The sequence below is a fragment of the Glandiceps talaboti genome, chromosome 1, assembly GCF_964340395.1.
Source record: "Glandiceps talaboti chromosome 1, keGlaTala1.1, whole genome shotgun sequence".
NCBI lineage: Eukaryota > Metazoa > Hemichordata > Enteropneusta > Spengelidae > Glandiceps > Glandiceps talaboti.
The window spans coordinates 12,673,968-12,695,387 of NC_135549.1; the positions used below are offsets into that span (position 1 = coordinate 12,673,968).

General features: G+C 36.1%; 1 protein-coding gene across 1 annotated transcript in view; it reads right to left on the minus strand.

Annotated features, from left to right (window-relative positions):
- The window catches only part of LOC144434970 (filamin-A-like), a 116,562-nt gene extending 96,405 nt beyond the window's left edge, over positions 1 to 20,157 (minus strand). The window contains exon 1 of the mRNA XM_078123533.1: positions 19,408 to 20,157. Within this exon, the coding sequence (XP_077979659.1) occupies positions 19,408 to 19,768 (361 nt within the window). The 5' untranslated portion in view covers positions 19,769 to 20,157. The remainder of the gene's footprint in view (positions 1 to 19,407) is intronic.
- Positions 20,158 to 21,420: the final 1,263 nt, after the last annotated feature.

The window sequence follows — 21,420 nt, forward strand, 5'->3', positions numbered from 1 at the left end:
ACCTTGTATACAGTGACACTGCCACTTCCCAGGTAAATTTCTACCAGTATATATGTACTGTACCTTATCTAAAGACAACATTTGTAGATTGATTTGATCTTTAGAAATAGACTAATAATAAACTGTCAAATTGAGTTTTCTAATCTTTCAAATTGACTTTAAACAACTGTACATTCATTGTCCAAACATTCTGCCCTATTAGGTCAGCTAAGGTGATATGTACTTTTTTTAAGCAGTGTGTCTATAAGGGTTTCTGAGACCCAAATTCAACATCTGGCACTGTCAAAAGGCAAATAAGAGAATAATGGTATTTGGTGGTGGTGGTGGTGGGGGGGGGGGGGTCAAAAAAACTGAACTGTTAGATACATATCCAGACAATTTTAACATCGTTACAATTACATTTACAAATGTTGAGTACACCAACTGAATTAATGACACAATATATGAATTATGATATATGATTCCTTGTTTTTCTGTCAGTCTGTCTGTCTGTCAGTCTGTCTGTATAAAAATAGTGTCAACATGGAATAGTAAACACAACATTCACAATTTTACTATGAAAAGTGACAGAATCAATGCATACAAATAAGTCCCTGAGAGAATGTACATATCGGACACACACTGAATCACACACAGTTCCACTACACTTTATTTCTTTCTTTCTTTCTTTACAGCCCTGGGATCAAAGCTATAATAGTGGTCACACCTGAAGATTGAAATGCCAATTCTATTGCCACTCTAAGTCATGAAAAAAAAAACATAATTTAGGGACTGGTCCAGACTCCCTAGCAAATGAAGTGGAAATCACTATAAGGAGACAATTAACAAGTACACTAGCAATGGTCTAAAGTATACCCTTCCTACATCAAGGGGCGGTCAGTGTCTACCAACACAGAACCAGACATAAAAGAACACATGAGTCATGTTTACACCAAACAAACTGGCTTACTCGGACTCTTAGTACACTATTCAGTGACACCACTGCGGTATGTCTTTCATCAAAGGTGCTTTCCCCACTATAATAGTTGACCTTTATTTGAAGTAAAATGTTAATGTTGGGTGGGTGCTATAGGGTGTGGTAGGTCTATCATCCCTACATGCAGGTCCTATATCACTACATCTTACTACTCCTACTCACTTGTCTACCAGTGTTCAACTCTTAAAAACTAAACTACAAGCACCAACATCCCAAGTATTGATATAAACAACTAAAAACATTTGGTACATTTTTGACATTCTTGTTGTTTTGAGTTCTATCAGATTGTAATGTATATAGCTATAGTTTGCCTTATGAAACTTTTTTGGAATGCTGGGAGACTTGTAGGTTAAAGGTCAGCTTAGTCAGTCCTAGTACAGACATTACTGAAATATGAAACCTTACCAATAAACATGAAAAAATTCATATCCTCTTTCCCAGTTTTATTTTTTGTTTGATTATTCAAATTAATTGCGAATATAATCAAAATTTCTCACGAGATTTATGACTTCAACCTAGTTATAGAAAATAAAATCATAATCATATTTTTTATGACTTTAATATATCTTTCATCATATAAAGAGTTGAAGAGAAGGTCATGCTAAGGCCATTGACCAGCTATTAATTGCTATTTCACATATTCCAAATCCAGCCCTTGGGCCTTTACATTTATATTCTCACACCCACTTTCATGTAAGTGTCCAAGTTCAGAAAAGAGATTCAACCCCATGACAGTAATTATTATACTCTTTTTCTATTGTGGTCAATTTCACACCCATCATACATACAGTTAATTGCAGTACATTTCACACCCATCATACATACAGTTAATTGCAGTACATTTCACACCCATCATACATACAGTTAATTGCAGTACATTTCACACCCATCATACATACAGTTAATTGCAGTACATTTCACACCCATCATACATACAGTTAATTGCAGTACATTTCACACCCATCATATAGACAGTTAATTGCAGTACATTTCACACCCATCATACATACAGTTAATTGCAGTACATTTCACACTCATCATACATAAAACAGAAATCACAGAAAGCAGTCAGTAAGACTACTTCACACAACAACAAGGTACCATTCAAGTGCTCTACTGTATAACTTTACTATATAGCCACTTCAATACACTTGTTTTGCCTTGGTAACACAATTCATAAATTGTTCCCGTTGATGTGACCCTGTGAATGTGAACTGAGTTGTAAATAAAACACAAAAATAAAATGCCGGTTATTTTCATTAAGCGTGAGTCATGAGAGATTCCATACATCTCCCATAACATATCTCTACAGGGCTCATGTCATATTTTCATATACGCCAAGGGACTAGTGTCTACGTACTGATAGTCTACAGTTCATGGCATTTACCCTTGACAGTTTTAATAAAGTTTAATAGTATGTCAGACATTTTATAAAGTATGATATTATGTCTCATCTTGATTTTAAAATGATTGTGGAACATCACGTATACACATTGCTCTCTTTTGGTTTTACAACTGTGAGGTATAAATACAGTATGCATACTTCTACTGATTGGTTGCTATATGGCAGACATATGACTTTTTTGTCGAGTTTCATTTGAACTAATTTTAACAAAATGAAGTGAAAACTATTGACGTTGGCATTTGAACATTCACTCTAGTTTCTCAAGGGTTTGCAATTGATGTCTTAAATTACAACACAGATGTTGATTTCCCCCTTGGAAAGGAAGGTATGTTAATTTGACAATTGCATGACATGACGCTATAACCACAGTAAAGTTAGATGGGTAGGTATTCTATCTATCTAAGTCCAGGTGGTAGTAATAAATCTGATCAATACATCAGATAAAGCTGGTAATTACATAACTTCATTTATCTTTTTATTGGTAACATTTATAAACTACTTTATGAGGTAGAGTTTACTAGGTAGTATAACAATTAATTCACTTTTATTTAACAATAGATGTTTTTACCCCCCCCCCCCCCCTCTACAGGAGTGAAAACAGAATGCATATTAATGCTAGTAGTAGTAAATTCAAATGTTTATGTTGCCTTTCTTGTAATAACTAAACTTTATTGGTATATCAAGTTCCACCAAATTATGCTAATTTTTCATTAAATTTTTACATTTGGAGAAAGTTCAAACTAAATATTAGCAATAAATCATTTTCTTATATAGACTAAACATGAATGTGTTTGTGATACCAAGTATACAACAAGAACATGGGTCAGAATGTGGAAAGTAGAAGCTAGGGAGTCTGACCATTTCATTATGTGGAAAGTAGAAGCTAGGGAGTCTGACCATTTCTTAATGTACCAGTATATATTACTGGTACTACCTAGGATGGCTAAAAATATTGACCGGTTTATAGTTTGAGCATGAACGAACTCCCTATATACTGGATATTTCAACAGCTCATTATATAATTATGACACTTTTGAATAACTAACCTTCTTCTCTTCAAAATTCTCATGATAGTATGAAAACAAATCAGCTTGACTATCTGTTCAAAATTGATTTCACTTCACATGTGTCTTGTATCAGACAAAAGCCAGACTAATATTTCATCAATGTGAAAGTAAATATTGCCTGTAAATCAAATTGACATACAGTCACTAATTTTCTTCTCATCACAAACACTTTATTTGTTATAGAGCACAGACTTCATATTTAACTACGTGTACTTACTGAGGTTGGTTCAAACTCCCAAGATAGGCTTTTATTGCCTCTCATTGATATTGGGCATTTTCAACTTACATGTACATATCTTTGAGTTTTGCTTTCAGAAATGCAACGAAGGTTGATTTGTTTCAATATTCTCAACAAGATCAGTCCTATTGCAAAATGGCATCATTCCTAGTCTAGTTCCTGACGGACTGTATTCCGGAGTACAGTATAGTATGAAGATAACGCAGTACGGAATACAGTCCGTCAGGAACAAGACTACATCATTCCTTGGTCGAGATTTAGTGCTCAATTAATTTTCCCAGGATAAATTATGGACTGCAGCTATTTGGAGATTTTGATATTGTCAACCAAGGCTAAAAAGTGCTATATATAGTTCCCATACAATCGAATTACTGTGCAAAACCTCGGTACATTTTACCTACTTTACTGCCCTTAGCAAAAACAATGTGAATCTTCATAATATAAATCATTAGAAAAATTATTGACAAGACAGATCATGGTAAATATATGGACTTACACTGCAAATACTTGGGTACATAGTAGATGACTAACACCTGTGGAATTTAAATCACCACAACTAATACAACAGATGAGAATTTCTTGAACACTGACTAACATTCAGTAACAGTTAAATCAAACAAGACAACACTGTACACTAGACAATGTTTTGTACAGTTGATCACTTCTAGGAGATTTGGGTCAATAAACACCCTGTACTGATATCTGTAAACCAAAAGACAAGGCAGCTATGCTATTTTCAGTTGCAACATTCTTAACTAACCATTCAAATGCCACGAGCCTTAACTCCTTTAAAGGCCAAAGTATATGATTAAAATACTTTGTATGCTATTAACCTGTACATACACAGACAGACAGACTGACTGGCATATGGCCAGACAGACAGACAGACAGACAGACAGACAGACAGACAGGTGGATGGATGTATGGACAGACAAGACACATACCAGACAAATATACATCAATCTAGTGCACACTATCAGTCAGCCTGACAATCTATACTCATCCAATTATCCATCCACTCAATGACTGACCAACACTCCTGCCTAGCCAGCCAGCCAGCCAGCCATCCATCCATTTCACCCATCCATCAACTTATCAACCCATCTGCCTAGCCATCCACCTACCCACCCATCCATTCATCCATCCATCATCCATCCACCAACCAACATCAATCCACCTGCTTAGCCATCCATCCATGCACCAATTTATCAACCCATCTCCCTAGCCATCCATCCATCTATCCATCCTCAACTTAACAACCGATCTGCCTATAGCAATCCACCCACCCGTGCACCCACCTCCACACTACAAAAGTTTGACATATTCAGAGATTGACCCTATTAGGAATGTTTTCAATATTTTGTTGTAAATAGATAACCCTTTAGTCAGACCAATGATCACTTTGTGAATAACACTGGTATCCATTTCACAAATTTCCGACATCATTTTTTATAAGTCATTCACTCATCCGTCAAAGATTTGCAATGATGAGGAATGTGTACTCAATCCACAGCTGTACAAGTGTGCACACATCTCACTAATTATTCAGTCCTACAAAGACTTTCCCTCTTCCTGATGGCTTTGTAATCTAATACAGAACAGCCTTTCACTTCATTAATGATCTAAAGACACTTCTAATGTCTGGTAATATGAATTTTACACTCCACTAATCTCTACATGTCTGATATATGTAATGTACATATCATTATGATTTTCTCCCTCTGGAAAATGACATAGTAACTTCCAATTTATTTCTCAATACTTACCATTGTGTTTCTCTAATCTGACAAGGATTTTGAAGTACAACATTATAATATAACGTTAATTTCCTGGGCTCATATTTCAACAGAATTTATCTAGTCCATATATAAATTCTATGTATGATTAAGGTTGCATGTGGTTTCCATAATATATGTTTATGACATTAGACAGTGCTGTACACTTATAAACTCTGATTATATGCGTCACCTTCACAACTTGCACATAAAAATATGACAATGATTGGTAGGTTTACATGCAGGCATGATGTTATGTAGTCTGTCATGATGTTATGCAGTCTACCACGATGTTATGCAGTCTACCATGATGTTATGCAGTCTGTCATCCTGTATATAAACACAGCCTATAATCAAGGACAGGTGTACACTGGCTTAGATCAACAACACAGCTGTCAAGACATGACTACATGGACAGGTTCTGTAAAAATTCCTAACTTTCTGTTGTGTAAACCAGCAAATAAATACTGAGTGCTGAACATGCATATTGACACACATGTCAAGTGGCATTAAAAACCAAACTACGCCCACTTTAAGAACAAGGAATATCACTTTTATAAGAACATGTCTCACTTTATGTTTCGGAAACAGTTTTCTACAATTCCACAATCCATTTTACATTTTTGTCATTCAAGTCAAAGACAACATTGACATTGGGTTATAGGGCTGACATTTTAGTAAGAGTATAATACCAGACATTCACTATATTGGGTTATAAGGGCTGACATTTTAGTAAGGGTATAATACCAGACATTCACTATGTTGACATTTTTGGTACATTGGGTTATAAGGCAGGGCTGAGTAGTGGGTACATTGGGTTATGAGGGTTGACATTTTAGTAATGGGTACATTGGGTTATACGGCAGGGTTGACATTTTAGTAATGGATACATTGGGTTATAAGGCAGGGTTGACATTTTAGTAATGGGTACATTGGGTTATAAGGCAGGGTTGACATTTTAGTAATGGGTAGACATTGGGTTATAAGGCAGGGTTGACATTTTAGTAATTGATACATTGGGTTATAAGGCAGGGTTGACATTTTAGTAATGGGTACATTGGGTTATAATATAAGGCAGGGTTGACATTTTAGTAATGGGTACATTGGGTTATAATATAAGGCAGGGCTGACATTTTAGTAATGGGCACATTGGGCTATATTAGGCAGGGTTGACATTTTAGTAATTGATACATTGGGTTATAAGGCAGGGTTGACATTTTAGTAATGGGTACATTGGGTTATAAGGCAGGGTTGACATTTTAGTAATTGATACATTGGGTTATAAGGCAGGGTTGACATTTTAGTAATGGGCACATAGGATCATAAGGGCTGACATTTTAGTAATGGGTACATTGGGCTATAAGGGCTGACATTTTAGTAAATGGTTCAAATACCAGACAATTTCTTTATTTCTACTGTTACTGGTATTTTATATGAATCACTAGCTATTAAATGATCAAGTCATCAGATTTCAGGCACAAGTAGAATAACACATTAGTCCCTTTTTTTTAAATTTAAATAAAAATGAAAATTGATGCCACAGAACTCTAATCCATACTGCGCCCTAGAGCTTTCAATCACGTAAAATTCTAAATGTTACTGTAAATGCATAGCGTATGTTTGGATTTATGTATGCAAACTGCCACAGTATTAGGTTTGGATATGCAAACTGCCACAGTGTTAGGTTTGGATATCTCATCTTGTTCTCATCATTATTTTTCAGAACTGAAGTATGATTTTTCATCTTTAATACTTTTTTCATGATGGGTGGTCGCCAGGGCTACTTAAAGATATTGGCTGAGCTCCACCAAGGTGAAGGGCACACAAATATTGACATTCATTGACACACTATATACTTACAACTCTTACTTTTAGTTTTTGATACTGCACGATGAAGCTGGGGGAGACCTACAGTTTTTGATACTGCACCATGAAGCTGAGGGAGAACTACAGTTTTTGATACTGCACCATGAAGTTAGGGGAGACCTACAGTTTTTGATACTGCACCATGAAGCTGGGGGAGACCTACAGTTTTTGATACTGTGCACCATGAAGATGAGGGAGACCAACAGTTTTTGATACTGCACCATGAAGCTGAGGGAGACCTACAGTTTTTGATACTGTGCACCATGAAGATGAGGGAGACGTACAGTTTTTGATACTGCACCATGAAGCTGGGGGGAACTTACAGTTTTTGATACTGTGCACCATGAAGTTGACACCTTACAGACAATCACAGTGGGTGACAAATCATTTTGAAAGACAATAAATAGAAGTAACAATCGTGAGATTTTAATATTCCTGGAATCTAAACCACAGAACTTGTATATTGTAATTGGATCTAGAGGCATTCTAGGAATGACAAAACTGCTCAAAGAATGTCTGTTGCTTGTACTGCCCTAGAAGCAAGTAAGAATGGATAACAAACATTTTCACATCATTCTCACTCAACACACACTGAGATAGAAATAAGGAACTCAATCTTCCTATCCAGTTACATAATGACAAGTGATATCAGATGCCAGAAGATAATTACATACAGTATGATGAAAGTGTGTTTATATAAATTATTGTCTAGTCTGCAACCCATACTTTGTAGTCTGCAACCTATACTTTGTAGTCTCGTATGAGATATTATTCCCTAGAAGGACAGCAATTAATATATGTAATGCATTGAAACCTGAGCTCCTGTATTATATCTGTAATTTACAGTCTAAGCAATAATACATTAAAACCAGGGTATACATTCTAGTCCAAGAGATAGCTAGTCCAAGCTGTTTGCAATAATGAATTAAAGCTTGGTATACATTCTAGTCCAAGCAATAGCACATTAAAACCAGGGTATACAATTTATAGTCCAAGTGATAATGCACTGAAACCAGGGTATACTTTCTAGTCCAAGCAATAGCAGATAAAAAAAAGGAGGGTATACGTTCTAGTTCAAGCAATAGCACATTAAAACTAGGGTATACCAGGGTATATATAAATTTAGTCTGTCTACAGCATATTTTATGACATTGTTACACTTGTCCACAATATTAATATTACCCAGTGATAGTGAAAGAAGACCAGTGAAGTCACATTAACCAGCAATGTAGGTAGACAAAGCCTATAAATTGTACTCTCACTACAAAATGTTGTCTGATATTTTTCTCCTAAAGTTTTATACTTGATACTGAAAGCCCTAGGAAGAAAGTTTGACATAAATTCTTCCAGTTTGTCTGTGTACGTGGTGAGATCAATAGTTCAATGTAGGATAAAAAAATCATTCTTACCCACGCACCCACGCACCCACTCCCCCACCCCCACCCCCCCACCCACCCCCATAGCTCTTTATTGACACTAAATTTACTGTATTTTAGTGCCATGAATACTATCGTGAAAAATCTTCCATATCTCATTTTGGCCGTCATGTAAGCATATAATTTTTACAACAGACACTGGTATTGAAGATAGATCAGGAAAGTGATAAATTCACCAACATGGTGAAAGGAAATGTTTGATGGGTCAATGAACAGTGAAGGGCATATATCACATGATTTACATAACAATAACTTACACTTGCATAACAATAGTAGTGTAGGACAGTGTTGAATATGTTGTATTATAGTGATAAAAATGAAGGGTGGTACACCTGACTGAACATCTGGGTCTTAAAACATACCAGTACACCATCAATTCTGGACTGCTACATAGGACAGCAAATGGTAACTGCTACATATATAAATATATGTTATGAATTATGCATTACATAATGATATATGAACTATATTTCAAGTTGTAATATTAATCTAATATCCCCTGAAGGTTTTTGCGAAAGACATCTTTGATTAGGTCCATCAACATCCTTCAACGATAATTGTTCCAATTAAAAAAGCCTGCATGCATCAAAAAATTAATCAGAATTTAAAACGAGACTTTTATATAAGTGATCCCATGTTATAAATTGACAAGTTAACATGTAGGAATATAAACCTGGTAGCATAGTGGTTGCAATGTGAATGCTTTAATCATATCCACTTATACAATATATAGGCTACAATGGATTGAATGCTCCCTAGAGAGTTGAGGAAGTATAAATTGGGGGGCCATTGTGTTGTGCCACTATAGATCCATGCCAGGAGTAATAATTGTAAAGAGCCTTGAGCACAAAGTGGGAAAGCGTTACATAAAAACCAACGTTATTCTTATTTTCATATATGAAATAGATTGAACATTTTGGACCAGAAATACAGGGGTACAAGGTGCTGCCTCGTGGCACCCATTCACATTATTTTGGAATGTATTTGGACTGAAGACTATTATTATTAAAATTAAAAACATAAATATACAGATATTGTCATTTAAATCTATGGATAATTATTTTGACTGAATCTATTCTTTAGATTATATATTCAGGTATTTCTGCTTTTGAATACGTTTAAAAAATCTGATAGCATTTTTTTCTAAAAACAAGGACATTAAAAGAAAGGGAAGTATGTACCTTGTATAAAATAATTTGCATACTGTACAAAGCTCCCTGGTATTACACAAGATTCGAATCTCATTAAAATTGTAAAAGGGCATTATCAGCTGAGTTAGGACATTTCTTACATGTATGAGTAAAACTTGTTTCAAATTCTACTTAAGATTACTTCTATCATGACTTGCTATATTCATCATGTGTTGGCAGAACTAAAACCTGTTATTTGGCATATACAAATCTGTGACACAAGTTACTGGAGTATACATACACTAAAACCTTATGCCATCAACTTTATTTCAACGCCAGAAGATGAATTGTTCATTATATCAAAGGCACACATCAAACATTATACCAGCTGTCCAGTTCAATTTAAGGTTTTATCTAAACTTTTCTACTTAAGCAAAAATTCTGACTAACTCAGTGACTAGTGTCACTTGAAGTTATTGTTGTAGACATCCTAGCTTCCATTGCATCTAGACACCCTAGAACACACTGAAATGTAAAGTATGTTAATGCATCCACCCAGTGGAAGGTCTATATCTCTATGGTTAATGTTGCTTAAAAACTGGAATTAGAACTCATTTTCTAAGATTTCACTATTTTATGGCATTCATACGTCGGAATCAAGATATGACTGAGACCCAACACTTCTATAGAATATCCCCTTAACACAATTCTATCTTTTGACACAATTTGATGTATACAGTGTCTACACACCATCTGATCAGGCCACCCTGTTTGAACCAAAGGGCCATTAACCTCTATCTATCTCTTTCATTGTTATACTGTCTAAAAGCCAACTATTCCATGTGGTTACATAAAATGACAAGATAAATGCCTGTTTTACAAGCCATTGATTCACTGGACAATTGAATAGATAACAATGATTTCAGCTGGTGTCACTTTTTTTTACATTTACAGGCTCAATAATGCTGGATACTATAATTAATTATACCTGATGGGGTTCACTTTACGCAAAACAATTGAATTTTTTTTACACAACAATATCATCCGATAAAAATGTTTTAAATCATCCAGTAAACTTAAACACTGTGAATGCATCATTAAACGTGTTTAACTTTTCTGAAAACTTCACTTTCATTTTGACCGTTTTAATTATTGCCTTTTTGTTCACTTTTAAAAGACCATCCCCTCTTTAATTATAGAAAGCAAACTTTTAAGAATTGAACCAATATCTGTATCATTTTCTTTCATGGTTTAAGCTAAAACAATTTTAGTCAGCTATATTTCCTCCTTCAAAGATTACAGATGATGGAAGCAATTCACACAGTTTCTGTGTTGCCATATCAACACTGCTGATGCCTAGATGACCTTTGACCCAAACATGGCTGACAAATCATTTGGTCTCGTATCATATGTATTTCTACAATTTTATATCTTTACTGGTGCCTTGTAAATGCTGGTGTTTTTCTTTCCAAGATCTTAACTACAACAGATGCATTGAATTTACGACTAAACGAACTTACAAAATTATTTTGAGATATAATCTAAACCAAAGCTTTTCATTTCTTACCTGGTAACATTTATTTAATTTCATTTTTTTAATAACGTTCGTCAATTTCATTCCATTTAAAATCAACAAAGTCCTTTAAATCCATGATTGAAAACTGCACTTGTAAATGTTCACTGGGGGTAATTCAATACTTGGTTAAACTACATTTATATATATACAACTGAAAGGACACCATACCCCCCAAGGTTCTCATCTAATTACCATAAATCATTCAATTCCCATCATCAGGTCAACTATCAAAATGCAGTCTTCTCCTCAGGACAGATTGCAAGGATGACAGCTAATTTGCATATTAATTTACATATAAATAACATAGTAATTTGCATATTGTTTTGCTTAGTGACCACCATATAATATGCATGCCTTCTCCCCTCCACTGTCTATGCTTCAACACTGCAACAAACTCTGACATCTTCATTTCAACACATACACACGTGTACATTTGGGGATCAGCCATTTCTCTTCATGTGAAAGTATTATTATGATTTTGTCGTTTAAACATTACTAAAGCTCAAGGATAGCAGAACACTTGCGAAACACGGTAAAATCCTGCCAAACATGGCGGCCTAGATGGCAAGGACGGTGTTTACATCGTGCTTTCTCTATAATAGTTGGGAGAACGCTGGAAAAGACCATAATTCACCAACTTGGAATATCACATCTAATAAATCATAACCCTAATCAGTTGAATCTCCATAAAATGTAGTCAATTACTGCATGTCTGGGTATTTGGCCTTCAAACAGTTCTAATCATTCAATTTATGAAATGTCCTAATTTGGAACAATAAAGATGTCTGAAATGAGAAGGAATATTCCAATAATGTTATCAGTGTAGATAGAGTTACAATGTTATTGGTCTGTATATCATTATGTCAGCATGTGAAATTATAATTAAAGTATGACAGTTAAGCTGCTATAAGGATTTCATACATGGTGAAAGTCAAAATTCTATTAAACATCAGGATGATATAGTATGCAAGTTTAGTTTGACGTATGTAAAACATGGGGGCCTTGGTTCATTAAATTCTATTTATAAACAATGTAACTTAACAACTTTGGAATGGGAAATCCCATTTTCGTAATCAACATGTGTGTTTTTCTCATAGACTGGTTGTCAAATAAAGGTGTCATTTAAACGCCAACAACACATTCATTTTGAAATGTTGTTTGTTTTGATCTTGTCAACTCTTGAGCTGTAGCCTGGATATCAGCTCTCGATCAACATTGACTCAAGTAACAGGAAGGTCATAGGGCATTAATAACATCACTGTCAGTCCTTGAATGAACCCAGAGGTCATATCACAAATCTTAAAGCATGCTTTTCACTGCTATCATTTGATAACTGTTCAGGGTGAGAGACCTTGACAAAAATAACAGAGCTGGAGTAAAACCCCTATATAAGATTTTAGGGTTTTATCAAGTCTGATTAACCTTACATCCTGTTTATAAACTAGTACCACAGAGTACTAGTATACAGATCATGGCAATCAATTTTTTTGATTGGTGGTAGAGAGATGATACACTCTTGAGACCAATCTCAACAATTAACACATCTACATTTGTCAGATAATTTGATGTGAATGAGTGATTAGTGGTCACACAAATACACTCTATTGAAATGATTTCCTTTCTAGACCTGTAGACATAATAGTTGTATTAACAAACTAATCAGCTTCAATGTTTTCTTCTTTCTCTCTCATTGAGTTTATTTCACCCAACCCCACCCCACCCCACCCCTTCCATCCTTTCCCACCAAAGATGTCCATGTCTCTATAGACTTATTGTGATAAAAAAAATTATAAGTTTTCACTCCCAATCATTATGCTTTCTCCCACTACATAGTGTGCACCACTCTCATGACAAATTCTGGAACATCAACTAAATGTATTCAAAATGCTTATTTTTTCAATACTTAGGTGCTTTTCAGTCATTAGAAGTTACAACTAAAAGCTTGAATCAACGAACTTTACAGAATAAAGACTGTAGACTGCCCCAAGGTACGTTTCAAAGGTAAACGTACTCATAAACAATTGCATAGGTGTACTGAATGCAGCCCATATATTTCTATGAAAGGGTTCTTTCATTAGAGTCAACCTGTAACCGATATAACCTAGTGCCTACAACGAATTCCGAGTGGCGTATAGTTTGGGTCAAAATGCAGTTAAATTATTTCAAGCTACTAAATCAGAGATAATAGCAACAGCTTTTCCATGGTTTGACCCTATATATAGTCTTGGAGGTCAGGGGTCACTTATTAAGCCACACACACCCTGCAGCTTTGTCCACACTTTGTAGAACCCACAGCTGTTCATTAAAACACCTTGAAACTGACAGCTTCAGAACTGTTTTAATGCAGATTCAATGTCACATCTTCCCTTGATATATTATGGCCATTCTCAACTAATCCACATTCCCATCCTGAAGCTTCCAAGGATGACATATTTTAACATCAATGTTGTGCTTCCATCCCCTCCCGAGCCACGCTTCTCTCTCTCTTATCTCTCTCAAACTCTCTCTCTCTCTGTCTGTCTCAAACTCTCTATCTCTCTCTATCTCTGATCCCTCTCTCAAACTCTCCCCCTCGCTCTCTCCCCATCTCTCTCTCTATCTCTCTCAAACTCACTCTCTCTCTCTATCTCTCTCTATCTCTCAAACTCTCTCAAACTCTCTCAAAACAGACACTCTTTTATCATTCACATAGAGGACAATCACCTAGACATAATATATAAGTTGAGCAAATGTTCAAAATTCTACATGTATATACAATACTTTTGGTATGTCAAGTATCCCTTTCCCTCAAAGCAATGGTCAATCTGGTGACTATGCATACGGTGGACACAGTTCATGCTCTACTTCACAACAATGGAGTTATCCAACCATTACTTGATAAAAACAGTTCCATAATTGTTACATTTTGAGCAAGCAATTTCACGTCTACCTAAGGATTCAAAAAGGGGATAGATATTTATGGGAAGAGGTTGTCGTGTGACCTCTAAAGTGCAAAAAAAAGAACAAGACTTCTATTCTTGGCAAACTGTCTTCTCATTCATCTTCTAAAATATTCTGAATCTAAACTGTAGTACATGGAACTTAATTTATTGTTCTTTTGTTACACTAACATGAAAATTCCTGTTTTTGTAACTTTTACCATACATCATAAATTTACCACATTGAATGATTGAACTATGTTAACTTTGTAGCTAGACAAAATTTAGTTCACTAGAAAACAAAAAAAAATTATTTTTTTCCATTTGGATGCTCAATTTAACACAAAACATTGAGATAGGACATTTTGTCCATATGTCTTGTCTTGTATTTGTAAGTAAGGAGGTTTCATTAATACAAGAAACTGTAAACATGGCAAAATAAAATTTGTTTGCGAACAACAAAAGTACGCTGTTTATTGTAACAATTCCAACAGAAAGATAACCTGACCCCCTTTATAACACCATCTCGCTTTTCTTCCCCAGGTCAACAGGGATTTGCTAAGGATTGGCCTTATATGGACATCTACATATGAGTTACTGGGTTCATGAAACTTGGTTGCTTTCTATAAAGGTCAAAGGAAACACAACCTCCACATGTCAGAATGTCGTGGAAACTGTAACCTGAACACCCAGTATGAAATTTAATAATACTGTCATCATACCAAGATAACCACACAAATAATTTATGATTTGGTCATTTACAAGTGTGCACAAACAGATTGTTGGAGGGCAACCTCTATGACAGGGAACAAACACAATATAATCCAAATGAGTGAACTCTGATACCTAACTTCCGCTGTTACCTAGGTAACCATTTTTTTTTTTTTTTTTTTTTTGCCAGACCTCACATAATTGTGAAAATTTTGAAAACATTCATTCAAACTTTGTGGCTATGAATATTTTGACGTCAAATGGATAAATTGTTTAGATGCTTTTGAAGCTTCTAGAATATACTGAATACTAGCTAGGATAGAGGTGGAGTGGTAATTCTTTTTAAACGTCATATTTTTTCTTATGAATGAAAATTTCTACCCACAGAGTCAAAAAACTGGAAAGAAATCCCAATTTTTTGTTGATGAGATGTCAGTGAAAATTTGAGATTCACTTCCAAGATATTTTTGACTTTTTTTTGAAATTTTCATTTCATAAGTATGAACCCAGAGAGTCCAAGAACATTCATTCTTGTTTTTCTTTCATCTAACAGTTTTTTGGGGTTTTTTTTTCTAAAAGTGTACATGTATGAGAATTGTAGCTATGAACAAAACCTTTACCCAAGCACCTTGTAGATGTAGTAGAATTGTAGAACTGTGAATTAACGAACAATCTTAACACCGCACTATTTCTAACAACAAGATGATTGAAATCTTGACAGTCAGTTAAATTCACAACAACTGACTATAAGCTGTAACACTATGCCAGGTTTAGATTCACACAACACACACTATTTAAATCTCAAAGTGGAAGAGAATTTTCTTGGAATGTCCAATTTACTGACTATACTTCTGATGGTGCTGTCAAATTTACTGACTACTTCTAGCATTGCTGCTACATACCTTCCTTTGGGGATTGTTTTTTTTTTGTACAGCTAATGTATAATGACATTGGAAAACACCTTGGTGTAGGTACAAGTCTTCCAAAAGGCTGACTCACAATAAAAGGATGTTTAGTTTTTTTCTAAACAAACAAACAAACTTTCAACAGTAAGTTACTTTGTTCATCAGGCATTGGATAGCGTCAAACAAAGACCCTGTGGTTACAAACTGGTAATAACAAATTTACATAGCTATTTCCCTTTTAAAACAATACACATAAAGTTTTAACAACATAACAAAACGCCATTTTTGTCCTTGATACAAGGAGACTTGTGGCCTTACCCCCTAAATTGTAAAGGCGATGCAGGCTTAGTTTAATACTAGTGGGTTTGGCCCTATAGGGAGAGTTCACTGAACGCATAAACAGCTACAAAAGGTGACTAAAGGTCAACTCTATGAGAGTAATTGACAGTAACATTATAGCACTGCAGAGATATAAAAATCTCACCAATGTTCTTGATAAACCCACATGGGTAGAGTCATGGGGCACATTAATACATCCTAACACTAAAGAAGACCCTGGTTGGGACTTTCAAAAACCCAATGCTAATCATGATATACATGAACAATGCCTGGTTTGTCATCTGACAATGTGTTCTCCTATTCTATTTTTCACATTTTGACAAAACCACTTAAATTTACAATAGATTTTATGTAAATAGGGAAACACAAGATAATCTGCTTTCAAGTTGAGGTACAGGTTTTTTTTGTGGTGAGTGATCTCCTTTCAGAATTGTGGTCAAAACAGACTGGTGATTATACTTTTGACAACTGCAGGCTCAGTCTCCTTTCATGACCCCATTGTAAACCACCACATCAAGTTTGACCCTATACCCCTATTTCTAAGGACAGACAATTCAGACAACACAGAGTGATGGCCTTTCAAATCTGGAAGGTTGACTTCAAGTCAGTTAATGATGCAGAAAGCTTTCTATAGAGACACCAATTACAGAAAGGGTGAAGCTTATAAAACAATAATAAACTTGTGGTGGTCTACTAAGCCAAAAGGGACTTATTTGAACATTACCTAGTAATTGTGTTCTTCACTTTCCCCACCTAAAAAACATACAACTTGAAATATACTTGACTAAGAATGTTCTTTAGTGAGATACGAGATAAAAGGCTAACAACCTCACAATCTCAATGTCACTCTGTATGATATTCATGACAGATGAGGGCAAAAATTACCTAAATCTGAAATATCACTAAATAAACTCAAGACAGCGTTGCATAGTTTTTCCAAGCCACTGAGTGGTCTACTTTCTAACACTAAATATAATCATTTCTTTAGCAGAAGCTTAAATGATGGATTTCTATAGAAAAAGTAAACTTGAGTACACGTCTCCTTACTACATTACACTACTGTACAAACACCAGCTTTAGCTTACAACATCAGTATGGCAGTGAAAAATGGCTCAGGCTGCCAGTGAAAATGGAGAAAATCTGCTGGCACTATTTATGTACTTAATGCCATCTCATCATAAGTACATGTTTGAATTTCACTATTATAGCAATACATCATAGAAAGGGCATATAAACTGACCTTCCATATATTAAGTAACACTGTACACCCTCCTGCTTACCCCCCCCCCCCCCACCTCTAAATCTTTCTTCTTTAATGTTTGCAATTGTTTATAGTTGTAATTAAAATGATATTTTCCCAATGAAAGCAAATTTTTGAAGTAAAATTGACATGTCAAGCATTTAAACATCTGTACCCTGGGATATCAAATTTTACTATCTATCTATGGTCAGAGATTGTAAACAGTGTTAATGGCAGCCATGACATGCAGACAACTAGGATACTGACTGAGTATAAGGCCGCAAATCATCCCATAACGAGGTTAGGTACAGGGTCAGGCAAACTTGAGGTAGAAATACAATTGCAACCTTGCATGGTAATGTCTCAAAAAACACAAACTATGTGTATTATTCACTGTAGCCTAGTGTAGGGTACTAATCAATGGTTTCAGGAATGGCAAACTGACTCAGCTTTGTGAATGGACCCTGGCATTAATCAATACTTGGTTATGTTTCCCCACGTAATAGGGGGTATACTGCACTAATCAACACACACACAGACTGAAGGTGTGACACTGTTTACTCCAAGGTCGCTAAAATAGGCCAACAGACTGACAATTCATTTCCTGTGACATATACCTAAAGAGTGTAACACATTAACCTTACTAATATTTGACTTAGTACGAAACTAGGTATATTGACAGCCAGATTCCCTCTCTTCTTTGACTGACAAATTCTATTCAAATTCAATTGAAATGGGACAAGGGTGTGTCATCCATGAAACATGTCTGGGCCTGGCAAAAGCTCTAATATTCTCACCCTACCTATCTTTAAACACCCTTTCCAGTTAAAATAATGAAACCATCCCCACTATGTGGTGAAACCTTCAACTTCCTCAATAACTTGACACTTGAAATCAAAAATGCCTTGAGACAAATATCCTACATACATACATGGCTATTGTGTGAGTCACTACCTGGTCCCATATCTAGTATCACATATTTGGAGGCAGCACACAAGGATTCTGCTGCAGCTCTAACAATAACTGACTTATATTTCAGCAAATATTTACTCTATATGGATGCATGGGTTTCTCTTCTTTCCATGTTTGAATATGCTGTCCTCCCTGTAAAACAGTTTGTTACCATGACAACAGTTCTGTTGCCATGCGAACAATTTCTTTCCTGGAGTATCCCTGCCACTTTCCCATTATTGACTATATGAGTCTAAAAATAGGCATATACTGTGTGAAAGCAAAAGGTTATATGAACAGTTGGATACTGAACAGCCAGCTGACTTTTATAATCTTGAATGACACTATTGACACGGTCAGTCTAGCCGTTCCCATGGTTTAGCAGGAGCTACATTTTCCACTGTCTGGGTTTTTTTTCTATACGATTTATTTACACCCTTAATAAAAAAAAATGCGAAAAAAACTAAGCATGTTTGTACATCATACGACTGACTTGAAAATACTACTATATACTATACACTGCAACCGCCATATTTTTTACTCGATCGATCACACACTCACACGTGTTTAATTTGTAGTATAGGCAAAGGTTACGTTTTGCTATGGTTCCAACACGTCCGAGGGTGACACATGTGGCCTTACTAACAATCCGTGGGCCTTTTGGGGTTTTTGCCATCCACTACAGACATACGACCAATGGTTGTCAAATACTCAATTGACAACAGTTCCCACGTCAATGTCCACTGCCGACCTTACCGGCGAATGAGTAGCAAGGTGAAATTAGCTGACACACCGGCCGTTTCACATCACTCAAATATTTCTTCAATGATTTTCCCCTTTCCCCCTCTGACTGAAGAATACCAGGCATACTTACCGATGTTGACGAGCTTGATGCCTTCATCTTCTAGGAATTTCAGAGCCAATGACACGTTCTCTAACTTCATCGGTCGCATAGACGGCCGCTTGTTGAAGCGACCAATTCTCTTGTGGGATAGCACCTCGACGAGTGCGATCAGTCGCAAACCATCGCCTAAATCTGTATTCAATTCCATAATTGTTTTGTTGGCCACTTTCAGATGTTCGTTGCACCATCTTGTGAAGGTATTCTGTTGAATTCGCTTCCATGGCGCGTCGGCAGCGAGATCTTTCTCGGCGAGCGGCATTTCTTCTTCCTCTTCGAGCTCTCTCTTCTGAACGAGCTCCTGAGGTTCGTCGTAATCGTCATTATTATTCATTGTGGCAGTATTTATTCAAACCTGTTGAACAATAGAGAGGGGTGTGACTGGCCTTTCGGACGTGCTAACGCTTCCGGTGTTTCCCGGACGAGACGTGATGCTTTAGTCGAATTTGGGGTGTCCAAAAACCGCTCAGGAACTGCCTAAAGTCAATTTCAGTAGTTGTATATATGCAGTCTGGTAGCAATATCAGCAAATGATACTCGCTTCTGATCAACGACGGATCCTGTAAAATAGGAAATGACAGGAAACACTTTTAAAAGATGTGATGCGTAGGTGAAAGTGTTTCGTGTCTTAGAAGTCGACGTCCATGTTTTGCCTCGAAGACAGCAACATGTAGTTTGATGCCAGTGTACAGATAGAGAACCTAGTACGCAATGCTGGGGGCCGGTTAAATCGACTGGTATTTATTCCAATCGACGCATTAGATGGGTCTTTTCACTATATACATCACTGCATGACAAGCTGACGCTATCAAATGGGAACCCTCACTTTCTCATTAGCTACACCAGCCCTACCCTTATGATTGGCCGTTTTATGAAATCTGATACGATATTGGGCGCATCAGTTCCACACATGGTACTTATCTACGGCTGGCATCATTATTGCCATTCAGTTATGGTCAGACACCTACTTCCAAATAAGGCTAAACTCGGATCAGCAGGATAAACTCTCCGTACGTGATTCACTGTTTGTTCTCTGTTCTCCTGCGCATTCAGCTGATTAAACTCGCTAAAACCACAAAAATTTACCCCTATGTTAACGTGGAAATGGATGTCCCATCCTCATGAAATAAACTAAATGTATAGGATGTGCATCATTTATCTAAATTTGGATGCTAACGCGCATAGCAGACCAACGGGAGTGGTGTCCTCATTGCGACCTGCACAATATTATGTCGACCTCATCCACAAGCTCTCAATTTCAGTAAATAGCGCCCCCAAATGTGTAATAAATGATGACCGACTGTTTGTTTGTTTGGATGTTCGTTGGGCTTGTCGTAATTCAATGTACCATGATAATGTATCTTTATATTGAAATGCATGGTTCTATTAAAAATATCAATGTTTTTCTAAATTTTGAAACTAGCCATAATCTATTGTAAATCCGCAAACAAGTGACTTTGACCAAGACGTGTAGGCCTCTAACATTTATGTACATGTACAGTAGGCACTAACCTGATAATTAACTTCAAACTTACAAACCATAATAAACACTCTTATTTGTTATTAGCATTTACATTTTCATTTTCACCAAGGGTACATGTGGTATTGGGAATTAAATTCTTCTTAATGCATACGTTTCACTGTTATCTTATTGGCCATCATGAATATACAATGGACAAGCCAAGTTATTGTCTTTGAACTGAAAATATGGATTATAACCTAGTTGTTCTACATCATGACAACCCATGTCTACGTCACTGATATCTGTGGTGGTCTACGTCACTGATATCTGTGGTGCTCGGAATACGAGTCCAAACATTCCAGATCGCCATTTTCTTTCGCGATTGTTCATAAATTACGACTGAGGAGATATGATTATATTATTCCCCGATCTTTTTCTTCATTCACGGAAAATACCCATGACCTAAGGCCTCGTCTAGTGACTCGTAGTGACTAGGCTCCTTTTAATTAATGGGTCACTCGAGC